Source organism: Alosa pseudoharengus, unplaced genomic scaffold (genome assembly GCF_046254945.1).
Source record: "Alosa pseudoharengus isolate Yale_2024_CS ecotype anadromous, Long Island Sound unplaced genomic scaffold, YU_APseudo_1.1 YU_APseudo_1.1_scf_6, whole genome shotgun sequence".
Taxonomy (NCBI): Eukaryota; Metazoa; Chordata; class Actinopteri; order Clupeiformes; family Clupeidae; genus Alosa; species Alosa pseudoharengus.
Genome location: NW_027468848.1, coordinates 16,291,894 through 16,312,184, shown reverse-complemented (window position 1 = coordinate 16,312,184; position 20,291 = coordinate 16,291,894). Strand labels below are relative to the sequence as shown.

Sequence of the window (20,291 nt, the reverse complement as noted above, 5' to 3'; positions counted from 1 at the left end):
ATCCTCCTCTTACAGACGTCATCAGCGCGGTCTTCCATGTCCTCTTGCATCACCGGACGAAACCATATAAGCCTCGTAAGGTAGGCCCAAAGATTGTTAAGGCGGAGCCTTTGGTAGGCCTACCCGTGAATGGTTTATTCCATCATGAAGACCCGTTTATGGGCTAAATTATCTGAACATGCATGACTTGCACTCAAATAGTTTGCTTAGTTTAGTTGCTTTGCCCAACTCACTGATTGATACTATAAGGTGTCTTTCCCCAAACATATATTTCAATATGATTTCAGAGTTTCATGGTGCTGTGTGTGTGTGTGTGTGTGTGTGTGTCTGTGTGTGTCACCCCTTTTTGTCACCCAGCATATGTATCCCATTACAATTTGTTTTCAAGGCTGTTATCATGGTGACTGCACGCCTGGAGGACACTTAGCGTCAGCACTGCTTAATTACACCTACACGGTCACATTTACCAGATCTGTGGGTTTACCTACAATCTTTATTCAATTAAATTTGACAGAAACCTTGAGGTCACACACACACAGTCACAGAGAGCCCCAGAGTTGAGAGATGGAGGCCTGATCTTTAGACTAATAACTTAATAGCAATAGGCTATCCCGGCATAAATCTGGCTATCTGTTTCATGACAAGAGAGAGAGCAGGCTACTCTTATGCAACCGATAAGAGGTGCAACCCCAGGTGTTGTTCTTCTGGAGGTCTTATCTCCCCCATATCCTGAGGGAGCTACTCCAGTCCTGCTGCTCTCTGTGAGCTCTTTCAGGTGTGGGAGGTTTGCCTGACAGATTAGTGGGATGCTTTTGTGGGAGTGATTCATGCGTTTGGTTGTTGCTTATTTGTGTGAGGCCTCATCAGCAGATGTCTGTGAACAATACATTCTATTTAGGCCATATAGTGAAATGAATTAACATCTTAACCAGACTCATGTCATCCAGAGGACTACCCTGGGAAAATAGTCACCATTAGGGGTATCGAATAGGGCGCTGCTAGAAAATGACAGACGATAATTTGCTTTCGGGGGGGCCCCCTGTCAGTGATGGGCCCTTAGAATTGTCCTAACACCCCCCATCATACTGGTTTACATGCCACCTGGGCTGATCCAATGAGATAAGTGGTCTTTATGGAAGGAGTACTCAGTACTGTAAGTGCAGTGTGTTATGAGAGCAGGCACCCGTGGCCTACTGGTTAGCGCTTTGGACTTGTAGCCGGAGGGTTGCCAGTTCGAACCCTGACCAGTAGCCACGGCTGAAGTGCCCTTGAGCAAGGCACCTAACCCCTCACTGCTGTTGCAGGCAGCTCACTGCGCCAGGATTTGTGTGTGTTCACTGTGTGCTGAGTGTGTTTCACTAATTCACGGATTGGGATAAATGCAGAGACGGGATCAAAAGAGTATATATACTTATACCTAAAGGTTCCAATAAGCAGACAAGATGCTGAAGTCCCACTGACCTGTTGATGACTCCATGTGTAAGCCAGTGGTAATTCCTCTGCTGCTCTTCATCAGCACTGATGTGGAACCTAAGGTGGACAGCTGATTGTCCTCATATTGATGATGTCATCATTCCTCATACATCGAGGGTGTGGTCTTGTTAGAGATTATTTAAGTAATGTATTGGTGCAGATTGCAGACATCAGGAAATAAAAAAATAGCGCCAGAAACCTTTGCACTTTCCTGTTGAATCCAGTCAGAGGCAGACTATTCTTGTGTGGTTTGAACTTTTGACCTCCATACACAGTATACAGTAAGCACTCCTAGTACTGTCTTGTTAGTGGGTCAGTGCAGTACAGTGCAATAACTTTGCTTCTCATGAGACTACACTGGGTGTTTGCTGAGAATAGGAATTTACACTGTTGACCTAGAAAGTCTCTCAGAAGTATCTAGAGCTTAGTCTAGAACCCTAGAAATATTGTAATTCTTCTCAGCTCGCCCATGGTGCTGCATCTGTGACCTTGTCTCACACATGACTTGGTAGTGTGTGAAAACCTGTGAGGCCTACCTCATAATATATCTCTATACATAGTGTAGCTGTGAGGCCTACCTCATATATCTCTATACATAGTGTAGCTGTGAGGCCTACCTCATAATATATCTCTATACATAGTGTAGCTGTGAGGCCTACCTCATATATCTCTATACATAGCAGACATCCCAAGTCTCCCAGAAGTTCCGGGAGTCTACCGCATATTGATAACGGCTCCCTGATGCCCGCAAATTAGATAAAATCTCCCGGAATCTAGAGCGAGCGAGCAAGAGCGCGCACACGAGACCGAAACTTCAAATCGTGTGTGCATCTGAGTGTAGCGCGCACACGACGGGGATGGAGAGAGAGAGAGGTAGTGCGTGTGTGGCTGTTCAAGACAGAGAGCATCCTGATTGGCCTGTTTCATGTTCAGTTCAGTAGGAACAGGCGCGTCATGGCAGAGGCAGAGTGCCCCCCAAAAAGGACCCATTTCACATCAGACTACACGAAAGTGTACCCTTGTCTCATAAGAGTTCAAAATAACAATAGTCTTGCATGCTGCACTGTTTGTAGGCTAACAGTGACTTTGGCGGGGTAAATGATTGCAAAAGACATGCTGAGGTGAGTTTAACAAGTGTCATTTCATCTGCATATTATTCCAGACTAGCCTACTGGCTATTTGCCAAGGCTACATAAAGACCAAACTACCAAAATCTACATATTTTATTATCACAATTTCTAATAGGCCTTCCTTATTTGGTGTGCTGAGTAGAGACAATTAATTAACAAACATAGGCTATTCATCACTATTTCAGTATCTAAGAAGGCTAAAGTAATTTTTTTATTGATATTTATTTAATTTTTTATTTATTTACTTTTTTTTTTTTTTTTTTGGGGGGGGGGGGGGTACCTCCCTGAAATGGCTTTTTGCAGGTTGGGATGTCTGACATAGTGTAGCTGTGAGGCCTACCTCATATATCTCTATACATAGTGTAGCTGTCACAGGTATATATCTCTATACATATTGTAGCTGAAAAATCTTTCGATTCTCGGCCACCACAGGTGTGCCCTTGGGCAAGACACTCAACCCCGAGTTCATGGGGACAGGCCCTGCAATTAACTGGCATCTGGCACTTTGGATAAATAGAAAATGTAATTCCGAGGACTTACTAGTGCATGACAATGCAAGTCATAGTTGGTGACAACTGACAGTTGGAATGCCTGAACAGTTAAATAGTTGAGTAGTTTACAAAGTTAAATTATTTAATAGTGAATTATTGTAGTGATGACTTTTATTTTGAAACAGTTGTGGGCAGAGGAAACAATTGGCGGGAGTCATAGTTGATGGCAACTGACCGTTAGAATGGCTGAACAGTTAAATAGTTGGATAGTTTAAATAGTTAAATTATTTAATAGTGAATTATTGTAGTGATGACTTTTATTTTGAAACAATTGTGGGCAGAGGAAACAGTTGAACAGGATCTGTTGTCTAAAAAGAGCCAGATTGTATGCTTAAAGCCTGAGACTGTAGAGTAGACAGTTTAAAAGTTGAATGTAGATAGTGTAATTGATGTTGATAGACAGAAAGTTTAATGGACGTTGATAGGCAGATTGTTTAATGGATGTTAATAGATAGTTTAATGGGTGGATGAGTGAATGGTTTGAAGAAGATGGATGGATAGAAAGTTGGATGGAATGTGCCTTATATCCTTGTAGAATGGAAAGACACAGAGAGTTTTGGCCTAGATGAGCAGAAAGCAGTTGATACATGTGCGATCAACAGTTGATACAGGTGCAATCAGTTTAGCTGGCTCTTTAAGGGGGCCTAGTTGAGAAGCTGGCAGTAAATACAGGTGCAAATCAGTTTAATTAGCCCTTTATGATGTCATAGTGCCAATGCAAAGTCTATGGGGGAAAATAAGCTTGATTTTTGTTAATATCTCATAAAGTATAAAGTTTACAGAAGCGAAAAGTACATTGTGTTTCTAAGTTAAACGGTTGAAGCTGAATTAGACAGAAATTTTGGTTAGAAGAAGACTTTGGATAACAGAACAGTGCATTTTCATGCACTGTAATAAAGATAAAGGTAACGCTGCTCATGGTTCCTGCTGACCTTTCCCTCCATTGTGGACATGTGTATATCGATGGGGACGTGTTAGCTGAAGATAATGTTATGTTAGTTTGAGTGTTAATGTTATGTAATGGTGTGTTGTTGTGGCCATCATGTACTCTGCCTCTATAATAAAGGATGGTCATGATGGGTTTTTTCCACAAGTTTTTTCAAATGCACAATTTTGTGTCATGCCCATGCTTGTGTGTTGCCTATGATAATACATGGTGTGAGTTTGCTGTTTGTTTCTAACAAAATATGCTCCAGTTGTCATTTTCATTTATTATTTCCCATGACTCACATATTTAATCCTTTATCAGAAAGGCTCATTAAGACTGCAATATCACATCCGCACCCCGCAACCCCCCCCCCCCCCCTCCCACACACACACACACCCACACACCCACATACACACACACAAATACAAGATAGGTTGAGCCCTGTGCAGTCATACTGACACAGCGACTTTTTGGCATAAATCACTAACACAATAGCACTGTGCCGCACCCCTCAATACAAGCCAACTATTGCATCAGTCACACACACATACACATTCACAGAGAGAAATATAAACAAAACAAATCCTGCTATGTGTGATTTGAGAGTCAGGCTTGGAGATTGTTATTGTTCTGAATCCCCTATACAACCTCGGTCTGGCATCCTATTGCAAATGCCCAATCAGAGACATTGTACTTCTACATACCCTCTATGCTTATGCACATACACAATATAAAAGTGCACACATGTGCTGTAGGCTACTTGTAAATGCATGAACACACTAATTTCATCATATAAAGCAAATCACAGATCAAGAGAGCAATGTTTTGAACACTTTTTTCACTGTTAGGTTGATATAAGAATGATAGTCATGGCAATAATCACAGCTATTGCATCATAGGGGTGACAGCAAATATTAACACAGAGACTCAGAGGCCAGATCAGTTAGATAGATAGATAGATAGATATACTTTATTGATCCCTAGGGGAAATTCAAGGTCACAGTATCATACAGACAAGTTAACACACACACACACAACACGCACACACAATTGTCATTCAACAAGGTGTTGCATTAGTAATTTCAAGACTGGACTTTGATCTGGTATGAAGATTTTTTCCTCTGAACCTGAGAGCTATAAAAGTCTTTCTCCTGGATTATGTAACAATGACACCACCAAACATTACCACACAAACAATTGCTTGAATGTGTGTTAAACAACCTGCTGCTTAACGTCAGCAAAACCAAGGAGCTGATAGTGAGGCTGAGGTGGATAACGCAGAAAAAAAGGTTTTTTTTCGAGGAACGGCAACTTTATATTATTTTTTCAAAACTGTAGCCTACTTTACTCTTACTCAAGTACATTTTTGAGGCCATAATCTACTCTTTACCTGCTGCTACATTTTCAATTGCCTTTTGTTACGAGCAGGCTACACGTTTATTATCGGAGGAGAAAGTATCTCGAGGGTGAAAAGCGCACCCCTCCCTCGGTGGTGTCAACCGGGCTACAACGGCGTGGGAGAAAAGAAACAGGGCTTCAGAATGCATTGCTACGTTGCCCCGCGATTATAAAAGTAATAATGACTGTAGAATCGAACCATGTTGTAGCCTATGTTAACCTGGCGAGAGTCAGGTTAAGCCTATGTAGCCTACTACACGGAAGTAGATGTTCTATCTAACAGCTGAGCTCATGGTGCATTCAGAGCACCTCGGAATGACAAGGACCGCCCCCATGGCTACTTTGTTTTTCTGACAGCAAGTGTTCAAGTGCTTTGCTATCGAATGTGTGACAAACACGGATGCCACAACAAAGGTTAAAACATACACTCACTAATCCTAAACAAACAACTGTATTTGCTTAAAATATAGTGTAAGATGCTCGTGAAAGAAAGATATGCAGCTTTTCAAGTGATAAAAAGGGCAAATTCCCAAGTTTACATTAAAACTGTTGGACATGAAAGGCCACATGGACTACAAACGAACTACAACGTGACGACAAAAGTGATGACGAGCCTCTAACTGGGCAACTCTGTTAGCAAAATCTAGCCCCAGTTTCCGACCTCTGACTCACACATTAAGTGACGTAAATGACGCGGAATGATGATGTTTTCACTCGGAGAAAGGTTTTTCCGAAGCCCGTGAACGCTAGGTTAGTCAATGGCAATGACGTCCTGCCAGCTTTTGCATCTTCTGGTGAGACTGCCAGAGTAATGAGACGAGAGGTGACATGACATGACATGACATGACACGGAAACTTTCACCTATATTAATTTCTGGCCAGCATCGTTCAACAATCACATTGGACTAGGAAAGTAGGCCTACAACTTCATTCACAAGCAACGCAAATGCACTGGAGCATAAGTTAGAAAAACCTAGCATTCGTTTAATGTAGCCCCAATTTGTCAGTGCAGGACATGACATAGACGGTCGGCTGAGAAAAAAGATTGGGCTGTTAAAATATTGTTGTACAGAGTAGGAGAAAAGCAAACAGGCGTAAAAGATACTTTGATATCCCTTGGGCCATCAAACATTTAATACAAGATGGGAATATTTACTTTTACTCAAGTAATTGAAGGCCTACTTTTATTTTTCATTTCATTTTCATTTTTCAGTAGCCTACTAATCACCCCTGACTACAGGAGACTGCTAGCCTGGCGGGCTATCCTATATCATTGAAATGTATAGTCTGGAATCGAGCCATTCACCTCGCTTAATCCAAGGGGCGGGCAGAGAATTGTCTTTCAAACTGCCTAGGCATGCAATAGGCCAGCGCTACGACCATATCCGTATCCGGTCGGCAAAACGGCAAATACATCCTTCTTTGAAAGGAATGACTTAAGTGCATTGTGTTGCTCAACTTTCAAAGAAAAGCACAAGTCCAACTCCTCCAAAGTTGACGCCAACGCCGATTCAAACAACCGCTCTTCGTTCGCCATAGCCACCTTCCTTGTTGTTCACCGTCGCAGGACTGTCGTCATCCTGTTAAGCCCGCCTTAAGACTCTCTAACAAAATAGAGCGCTGTGATTGGATGACGTCCACGGTGTCAGCCAATAGAAATCCCTATGGTTTGATACTAGACGTACAGGCTGAGCAAATTAATTTGCCGCCGCTAGGCTGCGTCTAGATTTCTAGGCTAGGAGACTGCAGGAAGCACACATCCATCTGGGGGCACAGCAGTGGAGAGAGTCAGCTGCTTCAGATTCCTTGGAACTAGATAGATAAATAGATAGATAGATAAAAATAAAACCAAATTTTGCTGCTCTTATTTTTTTTCATTATATGTGCCCTCTTATTTACTTATTTACTTACTTTTTTGTTTACTTGAATGTTATGTTTGTCTGTGGACTTAAAATTGTTAAAATATGTCTTGTCTCCACCGTGGGATAGTGAGAAACGTAATTTCGATCTCTTTGTATGTCTGGAACATGTGAAGAAATTGACAATAAAGCTGACTTTGACTTTGACTTTGACTTTGACTTTGATAGATAGATAGATAGATACTTTATTGATCCCCAAGGGGAAATTCATCAGCGAGAATCTGATTCTGAGCTGGTCACCATATAGGTATGGTCACAAAGTCAGCAAGACAGCGGCTCTTCTTTCTTCAGGCTGCGGAATGGATGGTGAAATACTGACCAACTTGAGAGTATCCTGACTGGCAACATCACAGCATGGTATGGTAACACCACCGCCCATGACCGCAAAGCTCTGCAAAGGGTGGTCAGGTCAGGTCAGCGCATTACAAGGTCTGAGTTACCAACTATCCAGGACCTTTACAGCCAGTGCTGCAGGAGAAAGACCAAGCAGAAGCACGCTGACCCCAGTCATCCCAGTCAGAGTCTCTTCACCCTCCTACCATCTGGTAGAAGCTACAAGAGTATGCGGACCTGTACCAGCAGAGACAGTTTCAATCCATAAGCCACCAGGCCGCTGAACTGTCATTCTCTTCCTTATACCTAATGCATTTTTTATTCATGGGTGCCTTTCTCAACACTCGAAGGTCACCTTACAAAATCAACAATAAAACACTCAGTCCATCAAACAAGCAATCAGAAAAACAGGCAATAAAATAACATAATAATACTAATTATACTACATAATAATATGTAGGAGCTCAGTGAGATACTGAGGGGCAAGATCGTTGATAACTTTGATTGTAAGGAGGAGGATCTTGTAAATGATGCAGTATTTGAAAGGGAGCCAATGAAATTGCTGCAGGACAGGTGTTATGTGACTGATGGAGGGGGTTCTAATGATGCGGGCAGCAGAGTTTTGGACTAGTTTATGGATGGATTTGTCAGGTAAACCATAGAGGAGAGAGTTGCAATAGTCTAAGCGGGAGGAGACCAGGGTGTGAACCAGAATTTCAGCACAGTTGGGGGAGAGAGATGGTACGTAAATGGAAATATGCTGACCGAGTGATGTTATTTATGTGGGTCTGGAATGATAGAGTGCTATCTAGGATGACACCCAGACTCTTAACCTGGGGGGAGGGGGGCACATATGAATTGTCGATGGAGATGGAGAAGTCATTTATTTTAGAGAGGATGGATTAGGAGTTCTGTTTTGTCACTGTTGAGCTTGAGAAAGTTTACCAGGATCTGATTTCCTGAAGACAGTTGGATAGAGAGGCGGGAGGGAGGGATGTGGTAGTACCTAATCAACCTCAAACCTCCTCAGGGTTTTTTAATTGTTTTTTATTTATCTATTTATTTATCTTTTATTTACAACCCAAAACAGAAAAAGTTGGGACGTTGTGTAAAATGTGAATAAAAACAGAATGTAATAATCTGCAAATCTCTTAAACTCATATTTAGTTGCAAAAAGGACACAGACAACATATCAAATGTTGAAAATGACAAATTTGACTATTTCATGGAAAATATATGTTCATTTTGAGAATTTGATACCAGCAACATGTTTCAAAAAAAGTTGGGATGGTGGTAACAAAATGCTGGAAAAGTTGTGTAATGATAAAGAAAACAAAAGGAGGAATGTTTCACAACTATAACTGGCAACAAGATTGGGTATGAAAAAGAGCATCCCAGAGAGGCAGGGTCTCTTAGAAGTAAAGATGTAGGGGTATTCATCCCTCTGTGTAAACCTGTGTGCACAAATGATGAAACAATGTAATTTATAAATTAATGCTTCTTAACATGAAATTGTGAAGTATTTGGGGAGTTCATCATCTACAGGACATAATATTATTAAAACATTCAGAGAATCCAGAGAAATCTTTGCAAACAAGAGAAAGAGCTGAAAACAAATTGGATGGCTGGTCTTTTGGAACTTAGATGGCACTGCAGACCAGTGACCTGTTTCCAGACCTGTCATTGTATGGGCTCAGGAAAACCTCTGACATTGTCTATGTGCATAGTTTGATATTCAATTCAAAAACTGCAGCCAAAATTGTAACCTCTAATATTGTATTGAGACATGATACAGAAAATACCACCGTCTTATCTGGGCCTAAGCTTGTTTAAAATGGACTGAGGTAACATGGAAAAAGGTCCTGTGGTTAGACCAATCAAAATTTGCCATTCTTTTTGGAAATCATGGACTCATCTGGGCTAAAGAGGAGAGGGCCTATCCAAATATCCAGCCAATACAACTTGTTTTAGTGCTCAGTTCGATACCCAACATCGATGATGGTGTGGAGGAGCATTAGTGCCTACAGCATGGGCATCTTGCACATTTGGCAAAGTACTATCAATTCTGAATGATGTATACAGGTTTTGAGCAACATATACTGCCATCCAGGCAATGTCTTTTCCAGGGAAGACCTTGAATATTTCAGGAAAACAATGCCAAAATGAATTCTGCACATTTAAATAGTATTTCTCCATAGAGGAATAGTCTGGGTGCTAAGATGGCCTGTCTGCAGTCCAGAATTGTCAGGTGCATAATGGAAGAAAAACATGACTAAGAATACAGCAACTGAAATCCTATATTGAGGAGTTATGGGACAACATTTAATTCTCAAAACACTACTTCCTCTGAACCTGCTGGTTCGGGTGCAGAGAGACCTGTAATGCCTCCCGGAGGGGAGTGGGGTGAACAGTCTGTGCTTGGGGTGAGAACAGTCATTGATGATGCTGCACGCCTTGCCATGGATGCATGCTTGCCATGGATGCACGCTTGCCATGGATGGCCTCGATGGAGAGGAGTGAGGAACCGGTGATGCGTTGGGCAGTTTCCACCACCCTCTGCAGGGCTTTCCGGTCGGAGGCAGAGCAGTTGCCCTACCAAACTGACACAGCCTCGGTATCCATCTTGATTCCAGCGAGTAACAAGATGACAGGCATGGGAACAGTGGCATTAACATTTACATGGCAACGGCGATTTCTACCAATCAAAGGCTCTGCTTTACCGGCTTTTAAATGTTAGGATTTTGGGTAGCCCAGCTGGAGTACTTTTCCGTTAAATTGCGAATAATTTTTTTTTTTTCAAAACAAGGTTAATGCCCCATTAACTTTTGGCATTGTAAGAAAAAATAGGAAAGGTTTTCTCTTCTTCGGATTGATACAGAAAAGTGGTTTATTCCAGTGCAAAATGGTAGAAAGGTTCACAAAAGTTCACAAAGATTCAACCTAAGCCTGCCCTCGGCATATTCTCTGGAGTTCTCTCTCCTTCGTCCTGCATGATCTACTAAAATTTACCAACTCAAGTCATTATGCTGGTCTCAATGCAAATGAATAGCCTTTTGTCCTATGTATATGATAATTGAGTTAACCTCACACCTTTGGCTGGGATGGTTTTCAATGGCTTACCCCCAAAACCCATTCTATTATCGTTGGTGTTTCACACCTCACCTGGCGCCAAACCATCTGGCCTGCCATCAGAACTTTATCTTGGTTGGAGAAATGATATCACTCATACAATTCGGCAGGATTAATTTCTGACAGCGTCTAGCCTACATGAGCATGTACAATCGTTTACTCATGTCGTAGCTGGTTTTAAGTCTACCATGGATGGTTACGATTTTATAGCTTATACTGCAATTGTCAATGGAGAAATTGTATTGTATTCTTACTTCCGGAATCGGCTGTGGGTAGGACTGTTGCAGTCTATATGGCTCTGCACACAGGTACACCCTCCCCCAACACACACACACCATATTTTAAAGATTAGCTGGCTCTTGAGCACAAGAATTTCATTACTTATAATTCCTTTTATGAGTACATGACAATGAACTACTTGAACTTGAACTTGAAGCTCCAACCTATATATCGGAACGTCACCTATTATCGACCGTCCCGTATTTCCGACCTCTTACGTGTATGTGTCATTTAATATTAATTTCTACACAAACCAAGACGGCGGATTCCTAAAGAAATGCAAGCACCCACACCATAAGTGTATCTAAATTAGCTATGTACCAAAAATTACATTTTACCGTGACTGTAAACAGTGTTGTAAGGCTGCGTGTACAAATCTGCTTGGAGCTCCAGTAGAATTTTGATTTGTGACGAGAATTCTCAGTCTAACCGTTGATGTGCAGTGAGAAAGGTCTACACACCTATGGCTACTGAAAAATGTAAGGTTAATTTATCAAATGTTATTTTTGAGTTTGGCTATGTTATTACATGAATCCTAGTGAGTATTGATGCTTGTGCAAGGAACACAAAAGTAGGCATACTTTCCACAGAAACACTTCACTTGTTACAGTGAATATGTGAATAGAGTAGAGAATATGTGAATAGAGTATAGCAGTAATTAAACAACCCCATTTCCAAATGTTGAAATGATGAAAATGACTAATTTAATTTTATGAAAAATATACTCTTATCTTGAATTTGATGACAGCAACACATCTCAAAAAAGTTGGGATGGGGACAGCAACAAAAGGCTGGTAAAGTGTGTAATGTTGAAGAAAACACAAGGAGGAACATCTTACTTAACGGTTAACTATCAACATGATTGTGTATATAAAGAGCATCCCAGAGACAAAAACTCTCAGAAGTAAAGATGCAGAGGTACTCATCACAAATTTGGAGATTTAATTAAAATATCATCTGAGAAATCTCTGTAAACAAGGGACAAGGCTGAAAAACATTGAAAGGCCACGTCAGAGCCTCAGATGGCACTGCATTAAAAACAGATCTGATTCTTTAATAAACCAATGCAGGCTCTGAAAATCTACTGATAACCATTAGCTAGCAACACAGATGCTCCATCAAAAAATGCTAGTTAAAACACAACCATGCGATCATCATGATCATGACACGCCACCGTCTTTTCTGGGTGAGCTGAGGTTGCAGAATACAGCTAACTTGCACAACGCCTCCTCTAACTGTAAAAGTATATATACTCTTTTGATCACGTGTGGGAAATTTGGTCTCTGCATTTATCCCAATCCGTGAATTAGTGAAACACACTCAGCACACAGTGAACACACAGTGAGGTGAAGCACACACTAATCCCGCCGCAGTGAGCTGGAGCAGTGAGGGGTTAGGTGCTCAAGGGCACTTCAGCCGTGCCTACTGGTTGGGGTTCTAACCGGCAACCCTCCGGTTACAAGTCCGAAGTGCTAACCAGTAGGCCACGGTTGCCCCTAGGTTAGATTTATTCTAAGTTGACAAAAATACAATGATTATTACTTACAGGTTATACACTAATGGAAAGTTATGAGCTCCACAGACAATGTTTACCAATAATCCCTGAAGTCCTGCACATTGCCCATTTAAAGCAGTGGAGGCTGTGCAGGTTAGTAGGAAATAAGCAGTCCAGACTGTGTACCCAGGGTTGCACGTGGGTGTCCAGGTAATGTGATGCTTTCCTGTACGTGTCGGAGTTGCAGAAGACCTGCGATTGTGTTTATTTGGGATGTGTTTGTGTGTGTGTGTGTGTGTGTGTGTGTTTTCCAGGGTCAGCCTCTGAGGTGTGTGACTATGGAGACACAGACAAGGCCTTGGAGATTGAAGAGTAATGACATAAGCACCCCTCCTCCACCTGAGCTGAGAGGGAAGTGGAGAGATGGCGTGAGCAGGGACAGAAGACATCATAGGAGAGGGAGGAGGATGGGAGGGGAGAGAGGAGGAGCGCATGAAAGACAAGGAGGGCAAAGGGAATGGGAGAACTACACCCTACTCTAAATTCTACTTCTTCTGGCCACTTACCTTTAGAATGCTGCAGTTATCACATATAACACACCATAGCCTATAAATAAAAAAAAAACTCAAAACACACAGAGAGACAAGATACACCTCTGCTTTATTTTGACTTGACAAACTGTATGTGTGTGTGTGTGTGCGTGTGTGTGTGTTTCTGAGGACACAAATTAAACAGCAGTTGTAGGGACAAGACCCGTCTCTGTTAGAGATTAACCAGCCACTACAATGAGTGATCAATACACCTGATCAGTCCATTTGACCAACAACCCTTACCAGTCCCATAATAAATCAATGGAGAGGCATGATCCATTCTGATAAATAAAAAAAAAACACAAATAGTCATAAATCAAATGCACTTGATCAAGTTATGTGAAAATTAAATATCTTTGAAATGTACTGAATCCATGAGAATAAAAAAAAAACAGCAGATTTCTTGACAAGAAATTAAAAATATATATTAAAACAACTATATTGGCATTGATTGTCTTCAGACCTTCTCACTAAATCTTAACAATACTCATATTCACATCCTATCAATATTAACATGTCCTATATGAATATACATATATTTATGTATTCACATTTAATCATGATTCTTCACATTCTTTAATAGACATTAATCTGATAATTTATTTTTCCATTGCACATTTGCCTGAGGCCCATATTTCATATTTTGTACAACACATTCCCACCCAAAGGAAGACCACAGAATAAGAACAGACAGTGCACGTGAAAACCTAGGCTGTGTCCAACCTATCACTGTTACAGACAGTGCAATTCTTCATGACCAGAACTGAAAAACGTCACAGTCTTATTGGCTGGCTGTGAAGAGGCTTATGATCAAAGCTAGATGTGTAATGATGCAATAGCCTTCATTTACTGTATTTTCAACAATAGTTGAAAGAGTTCTTTCCAATAGTCTGTTTAACCATTCTTAAAGCCACACAAACCAGCTAGAACTCACCTGTCTCTCAACCTACATATACAACAGGGTCATTCTATACATGTACACATGCACACATGTAGATACACATACACACACACACACACACAAACATGTGCACATGCACACGCGCAACCATACACACACATGTGTAAACGCATGCATGAACACAAACACACACACACACACACACACACACACACAGAGAGTTCTCAGTGCCTTCAAATAATCTTACAATCTCTAAACTTTTATGCCTTTTCTAATTGTTTTACAATTGGTGGATTCAACACAAAATATTGTGGCAATATGTAAAAGAAAGTCTCCTTGTTCTGAGTTCTCCCCCTCTTTTCTGTCAATGTGTGAACCTCCATCTTTTACTCTTTCTGTTTCTCTAACTTTTTTAAAAAAATTGTCTGATAGTTTTATGAACACTGACACGTAGTAAAGGTCAGACACGGTAATGCACAGCACCAAACTAGGAGTCAAGCGCGGCAAACCATACAACCACACACCCATACATTCTCTAGCTCTCACACACTCATACTGTCAAGTTACATTACGACTGCACAAACTGTCCTACTGTACTGCTAAAGACAGAGGTACAATACTGTATATTTGGATGGTGCACTGAGGATGTCACACTACAGCCATCACACGACAACTACACGGCCCCCCACTCATGACTAACCCAGATAGAAGGACCGAGGCAAAGAGAGAGGGGGGGGGGGATGGGATCAGAAAAAGAGCACAACATTTTTACAGCAGGTTACGGATTCTAGAAAATCCTAAACTAGGCTAATCCTAGACTATACTCAAACTAATTTCCGATTAACAGCTAACAGGGACACAAATCAATGGCAAATGAGCTGAACTCCACAAGCTTCAACGTGAAAGTCTATTACACACCAACTACCTGACAGGACGTGACCTCACAGGATATGACCGCATAGATCTTGACTTCACAGGCTTCAGCAGAACCTCTTATCTGGAGCGGAATGCTCAGCGAAGCTCCTGAGAGAGCAGAGAACAGCGTGGCCCAGCGGAGGGCTCAGGGTTCAAAGCTGAGGGGTCAGGGTTCAAAGCTGAGGGGTCAGGGTTCAAAGCTGAGGGGTCAGGAAGGACACCAAGAACAAACAAACGCTAGGCGACAACAGTACGCTTCCCCACGCTTCTTTTCTACTTGGCTAGGGTGCTGTTCTTGACTTGGATACCTGATTTTTTTTGCATTTTTCTCCTTCAGGTGTGTCTTCTACAGAGCACCTTGCATGCTGCCTTCACAGCTTCTTAAGAGAAAAAAAAGGTTCTGGGTAGCAAAAGGCAGACATTTTGTTCCCTGGGGCAACCAAATTTGGTTGACCCTAACCATTTTCGTCGAGACGGCACATTGTGTGCCAGGGCTCCCAGCCAAAGTGACTGAAGCAACTCAGGCCTGAATCTATGTCTCGGGCACTAGGACAATGACTTGGTAGAGGTCATGGCAGAATTATATAAAGGCAAACTGGACTTCTAGTTTACTGGATTCATTTTCAGGGTCTGTCCAGGAGACGTTTCCTGCTACGCTCATTAATGCTAATCTTCCGCTTAGCTGCCGAGAGGCCTCTCAGAGCACCGCCAGCATGTCAGGTCCAGGTCTGACAACACTCACACACAGAGAGAGACACAGACACTGCTACTGAGAGACACTGTAGGAGTGGACAGAACAGGCCACCCAACGCAGCCACCTGAGACATAGAGAGAGTGAATGACACAGAGAAAGACAGGGATGGAGGGAGAGAGAGTGGAATGGCAGGAGAGGGGGAAGGGGTGGGGTGAGAGTGACCACAGGCTGAGGCTTGAGGCCTCCTCCCTGCCCTGCCCAACAGGAGCCCACCCCCAACCCTCATACAGAGTTCTCACACACACAGCATGGCGCGGCGCAGTGCGACCAAAGGGCCTATGACGAGCCTGCCTCGCCAGCCTCGCCGGCCGCTGGCTCCCCGGCCTCAGGGGCCTCAGCCGGACTCTTCACATTGCTGGGGGGCGCTGGCACGTACGGGGCCTTCTTGGGTTTGTTGCCGTGGCGACCCTTGCGTTTGGGCTTGACACTGGGTGAGGCGGAGCCTCGCGATGGGGAGGGGCTGCTGCTGCTGCTGCGTCGCCTGGTGGCCCCGTCGGGGCTGGAGGGCCGCGAGCCCCCGCCCACCGTTCCATCGTCCTCCGAACTGAAGTCAGAGCTGTCGGAGGGACTGACCCCTCCAGGACTGGAGGTGGGCAGAGAGATCTAAGAGGAACAGGGAGCAAGACACTTTACTTAGTAATCAGCGAAACAAACTCCTAATAGTGAATCAGTACCACACTGCAAAGAAAGAATGTGAGAGTTTATGGTGAATGTAAGAAGGTGATGAAAGAGTGCAGTAAAAAAGAAAGGATAATGTTAGGTTGAGATGTCCAGATCTTAGACATGCGAGTTAGCATACAAGAGGAAGTGACTTCATGGAGATAGACAGGGCTCAGGGGAGGAGCTTAAAGTAAAGCAGTGGGATGGATCACCTGGAAAGGCTCTGTCATGCCAACTATGGTACTCGTGTTGTTACTATAGTAACCCAGGATGAAGTCTCCAGAGCCCTTAGGCAATTCCTCCTCCGGAAAGGTCACCTACAGAGAAGGAAATGGAATATTCAGAAGTTCACTGCGTGTAAGTGTGTGGGGTCATTTGTGGTCATGTTTAGTTGTGTGTGTTTGTGTTTACCTCATGTTCCTTCCTTAGGTAGTCTGACTCTTCCTGCTTGGCCCAGGTATAGCCAACATAGTCCTTATGATGCTTAAAGCCCACCTTGAATGCGAACACACACACACTCTCAGTACACACACACACAGAAGTGTTAAACTGACAGAAGCCATTGAGCTGAAGCGCGCGTACAGAGCACTGACACCCACCTTGTAAAGGCCAATCCAGTCCCAAGAGCTGCGTCCAAAGTTGGGCGTCACCTTGAAGCGCACCACAGCGTCAGCCACCTCTCGCCACTCATCCTCCACAATCAGAGTGATAAGAGGGATGTCCACCTTATACGGGAACTACAGAGAAAACACACACAGCTTTGGAACATAGTGGAATTATCGGTTGTCTTTCAAATTCCCTCTGCACGCAATAGGACAGCGCTATGAGTCCCATGCGTTTTCCCACCAGCAGAGCTAGTTGGCTAGTTCAACCTTTTGCCAAATTAAAAAAAGCTTAACTCGTGTCACGCTGTTCGCCAACAGCAACATCCATCTTGTTTGTTACAGGGAATTCATAACCTGACTCTCACCAGATGAATTTCGTTCCGCCTAGGGCGAGAGTCAGGTTAGGGAATTCAAGCCAAACCGTTGCTACTCTGGCATCAATCATTATGTTAAGCCCGCCTAACGTCTCTATACATGATTTGATTGGCCCGATCGAATTTTATTTTTTCAAGCTCGCAAGCCAACGGAGAGTTGCTAGACTAGCCCGGGCAGCTGCCGGTAGGGTGCGTCTAGATTTGTAGGCTAACAAATCACTAAATAGTGGATCTGAACCTGAATCACTGCCATGAATCAAGTATGAGAACCTAAAGGAATGGACCTAATCACCTATCACCCATTACCTAATCGCCCATCATCAAAGCCATATTTTATCACATGCAATACTATCTAATCGGACTTCATAGATCAGAAGTCACATTTTCATGGCACCCTTGAGTGTGTGTATGTGTATGTTTTTGTGTGTGTGTGTGTGTGTGTGTGTGTGTTAGGGTTAGGGGGTTACTGTGTTAGTGTGTATATACGTATGTATAATATCTTTATGTCTATATGCATGTGTGTGTCTGCGTAAGGAGGGTGCTGACCTGCAGGGTGAAGATGGAGGCCACAGGCTTGTGGTCGCTGCACGTGTACTCCATGTGGCTGCGGTAGAAGTGCTGAGTGACCCGCGTGCCGCTGCTCAGCCCGCTGCTCAGGCCTGACAGGGAGTGGCGCTTGCTGTTTCCCACCACAGGGGGCGCCGTTGCGCGCAAACGCCACAGGATTCGGTCAGTCCACGCTGGCTTACGTTTCTTACCGCTGGAGGGAAGCACAGAGGGTAAGAGTCAAGGAAGAGACAAAAGACAGAGGACTGATGACCATCTATACTGACGACCAACTTAAGAGCAAATAATTGCTATTGATAACCATGGATGGATCTATTGACAATCATCATCAACTAAACTAGATGTACCGCAAACGGTACAAAAATATGACCGCCGCACAGTCCTGCACATTCTCTCCGCAAAAATAAATCACACTTGTCAATTTGTCTCCATCCCCTACTCTTGCGAGTGTGTGCATGACATGTTCGATTGCTTTTGTGTATGTGTGCTTCTGTGTGTGTGTTTTCGCTTGTGAGTGTGTGTGTGAAGGTAATGGGGTGTGTGTGTATGTGTGTGTGTGTGTGTGTGTGTGTGTGTGTGTGTGTGTGTGTGTGTGTGTGTGTGTGTGTCTGCTTGCCTGCATGTGTGAGTGTGCTTCTGTGTGTGTGTGAGTTGTATGTACTGTGTGTGTGTGTGTGTGTGTTTATGTGTGTGTGTGTGTGTGTGTGTGTGTGCATGCGTGCATGTGTGTGAGTGTGTGCATACATGTGAGTGTGTGTGTGTGTCTGAGCTTGTGTGTGTGTGTCTGAGCTTGTGTGTGTGTGTGTGTGTGTGTGTGTGTGTGTGTGTGTGTGTGTGTGTGTGTGTGTGTGTGTGTGTGTGTGTGTGCGTTTATGTAATTATGAAACTTTGCATGCATTCAGAGGGTGTCATGATGATCCATACTTTAAATTCCGTGCAGGTTTGAACCTGTCAGATATGGGATGGGTTGGCATGACCCCTGGAGGCCAACTACACAAAAACTTGTTCATCCTAAGCCCTACGGTTCTCGAGATATTCACAGAAAGTGACGGATCAAAATGAAAAACAATGGTTATGTGTCATCTTTGTGGGACTACATGCAAGTTTCGTGCACCCCGGTCTTTCAGTGTCCCGGGAATCATTGACACAAAATCACTGAAAATAGATAAATAAATAAATCAGAGAGAAAAAAAACATACTAAACTAATATTCGCTGCACGGTGGTCATAATGATAATAGAGTGGATGAAAAAAAACTCTGTCGCCTAAACCATATTCAAAACTATTTCTAAAAAGCCAATTGTAAAAGCACCCTTATAGAGAGCAGCAGAAGTGAACACTGGACACAGGAGTATAGAAGATAGAGTGGAGACTGAGAGAAACAGCCAGGCAGGAGGACATACCTGGTGTCATAAGTGTTAGTCCCCACATCATACCTGGTGTCATAAGTGTTAGTCCCCACATCATACCTGGTGTCATAAGTGTTAGTCCCCACATCACACCTGGTGTCATACTGTAAGTGTTAGTCCCCACATCATACCTGGTGTCATAAGTGTTAGTCCCCACATCATACCTGGTGTCATACTGTAAGTGTTAGTCCCCACATCATACCTGGTGTCATACTGTAAGTGTTAGTCCCCACATCATACCTGGTGTCATAAGTGTTAGTCCCCACATCATACCTCGTGTCATACGTGTTAGTCCCCACATCATACCTGGTGTCATACGTGTTAGTCCCCACATCAAACTTGTAGGTGGGGGGGAATTTGAGTGGACCCTCGTGAAAGCCCTCCAGCACGGTCTCACTGTCCTTAGCCATATTCAACTGTGAGACACGAGACATGAGAGAGACATGGACTGACTTTACTTCACTGTTTACATTCATACACAAGATTGACACATAGGGAGAAACCGTGAGCAATATGAAAGGGAGGTTAAATGTTGTCACAGTACAACTAATGTTATATACTCGATAAGCAACTTAGTAACACTTAGAATCTATTCTCATTGGACGTTGTAACAGCACCACCTAGTGGTGTGCACTAAACCTGCAAGACTAACAGTAGCTACATCTCTAGGATTTTTCATTTAAATGAAATCTAATAAATTTTTCAAAGTCTCAAATCAAGAATTGGCAGTTACTAAAATAATTCAAGTTCAAGTTCAACTTGCTATCATACACCTAAACATAAAACATGAAACTAGCTAAAAACAGGGCATTTGTTATGTAACACATACCAAGTTAATATAATAGTATCAGTTGGCTCTTTTTGTATAAGTGTGAGTGTCAG

The 20,291-nt window shown here is 42.9% G+C and overlaps 1 protein-coding gene across 1 annotated transcript in view; it reads right to left on the bottom strand.

Moving 5' to 3' along the window:
• Positions 1–13,276: 13,276 nt before the first annotated feature.
• inpp5jb (inositol polyphosphate-5-phosphatase Jb) overlaps positions 13,277–20,291 on the bottom strand; it is a 21,462-nt gene continuing 14,447 nt past the window's right edge. Inside the window, exons 8-13 of the mRNA XM_076270065.1 lie at positions 19,716–19,825; positions 17,981–18,194; positions 17,055–17,192; positions 16,867–16,950; positions 16,668–16,772; positions 13,277–16,398 (exon numbers count right to left, since the gene is read on the bottom strand). Coding sequence (XP_076126180.1) covers positions 16,072–16,398; positions 16,668–16,772; positions 16,867–16,950; positions 17,055–17,192; positions 17,981–18,194; positions 19,716–19,825 — 978 coding nt within the window. The 3' untranslated portion in view covers positions 13,277–16,071. The remainder of the gene's footprint in view (positions 16,399–16,667; positions 16,773–16,866; positions 16,951–17,054; positions 17,193–17,980; positions 18,195–19,715; positions 19,826–20,291) is intronic.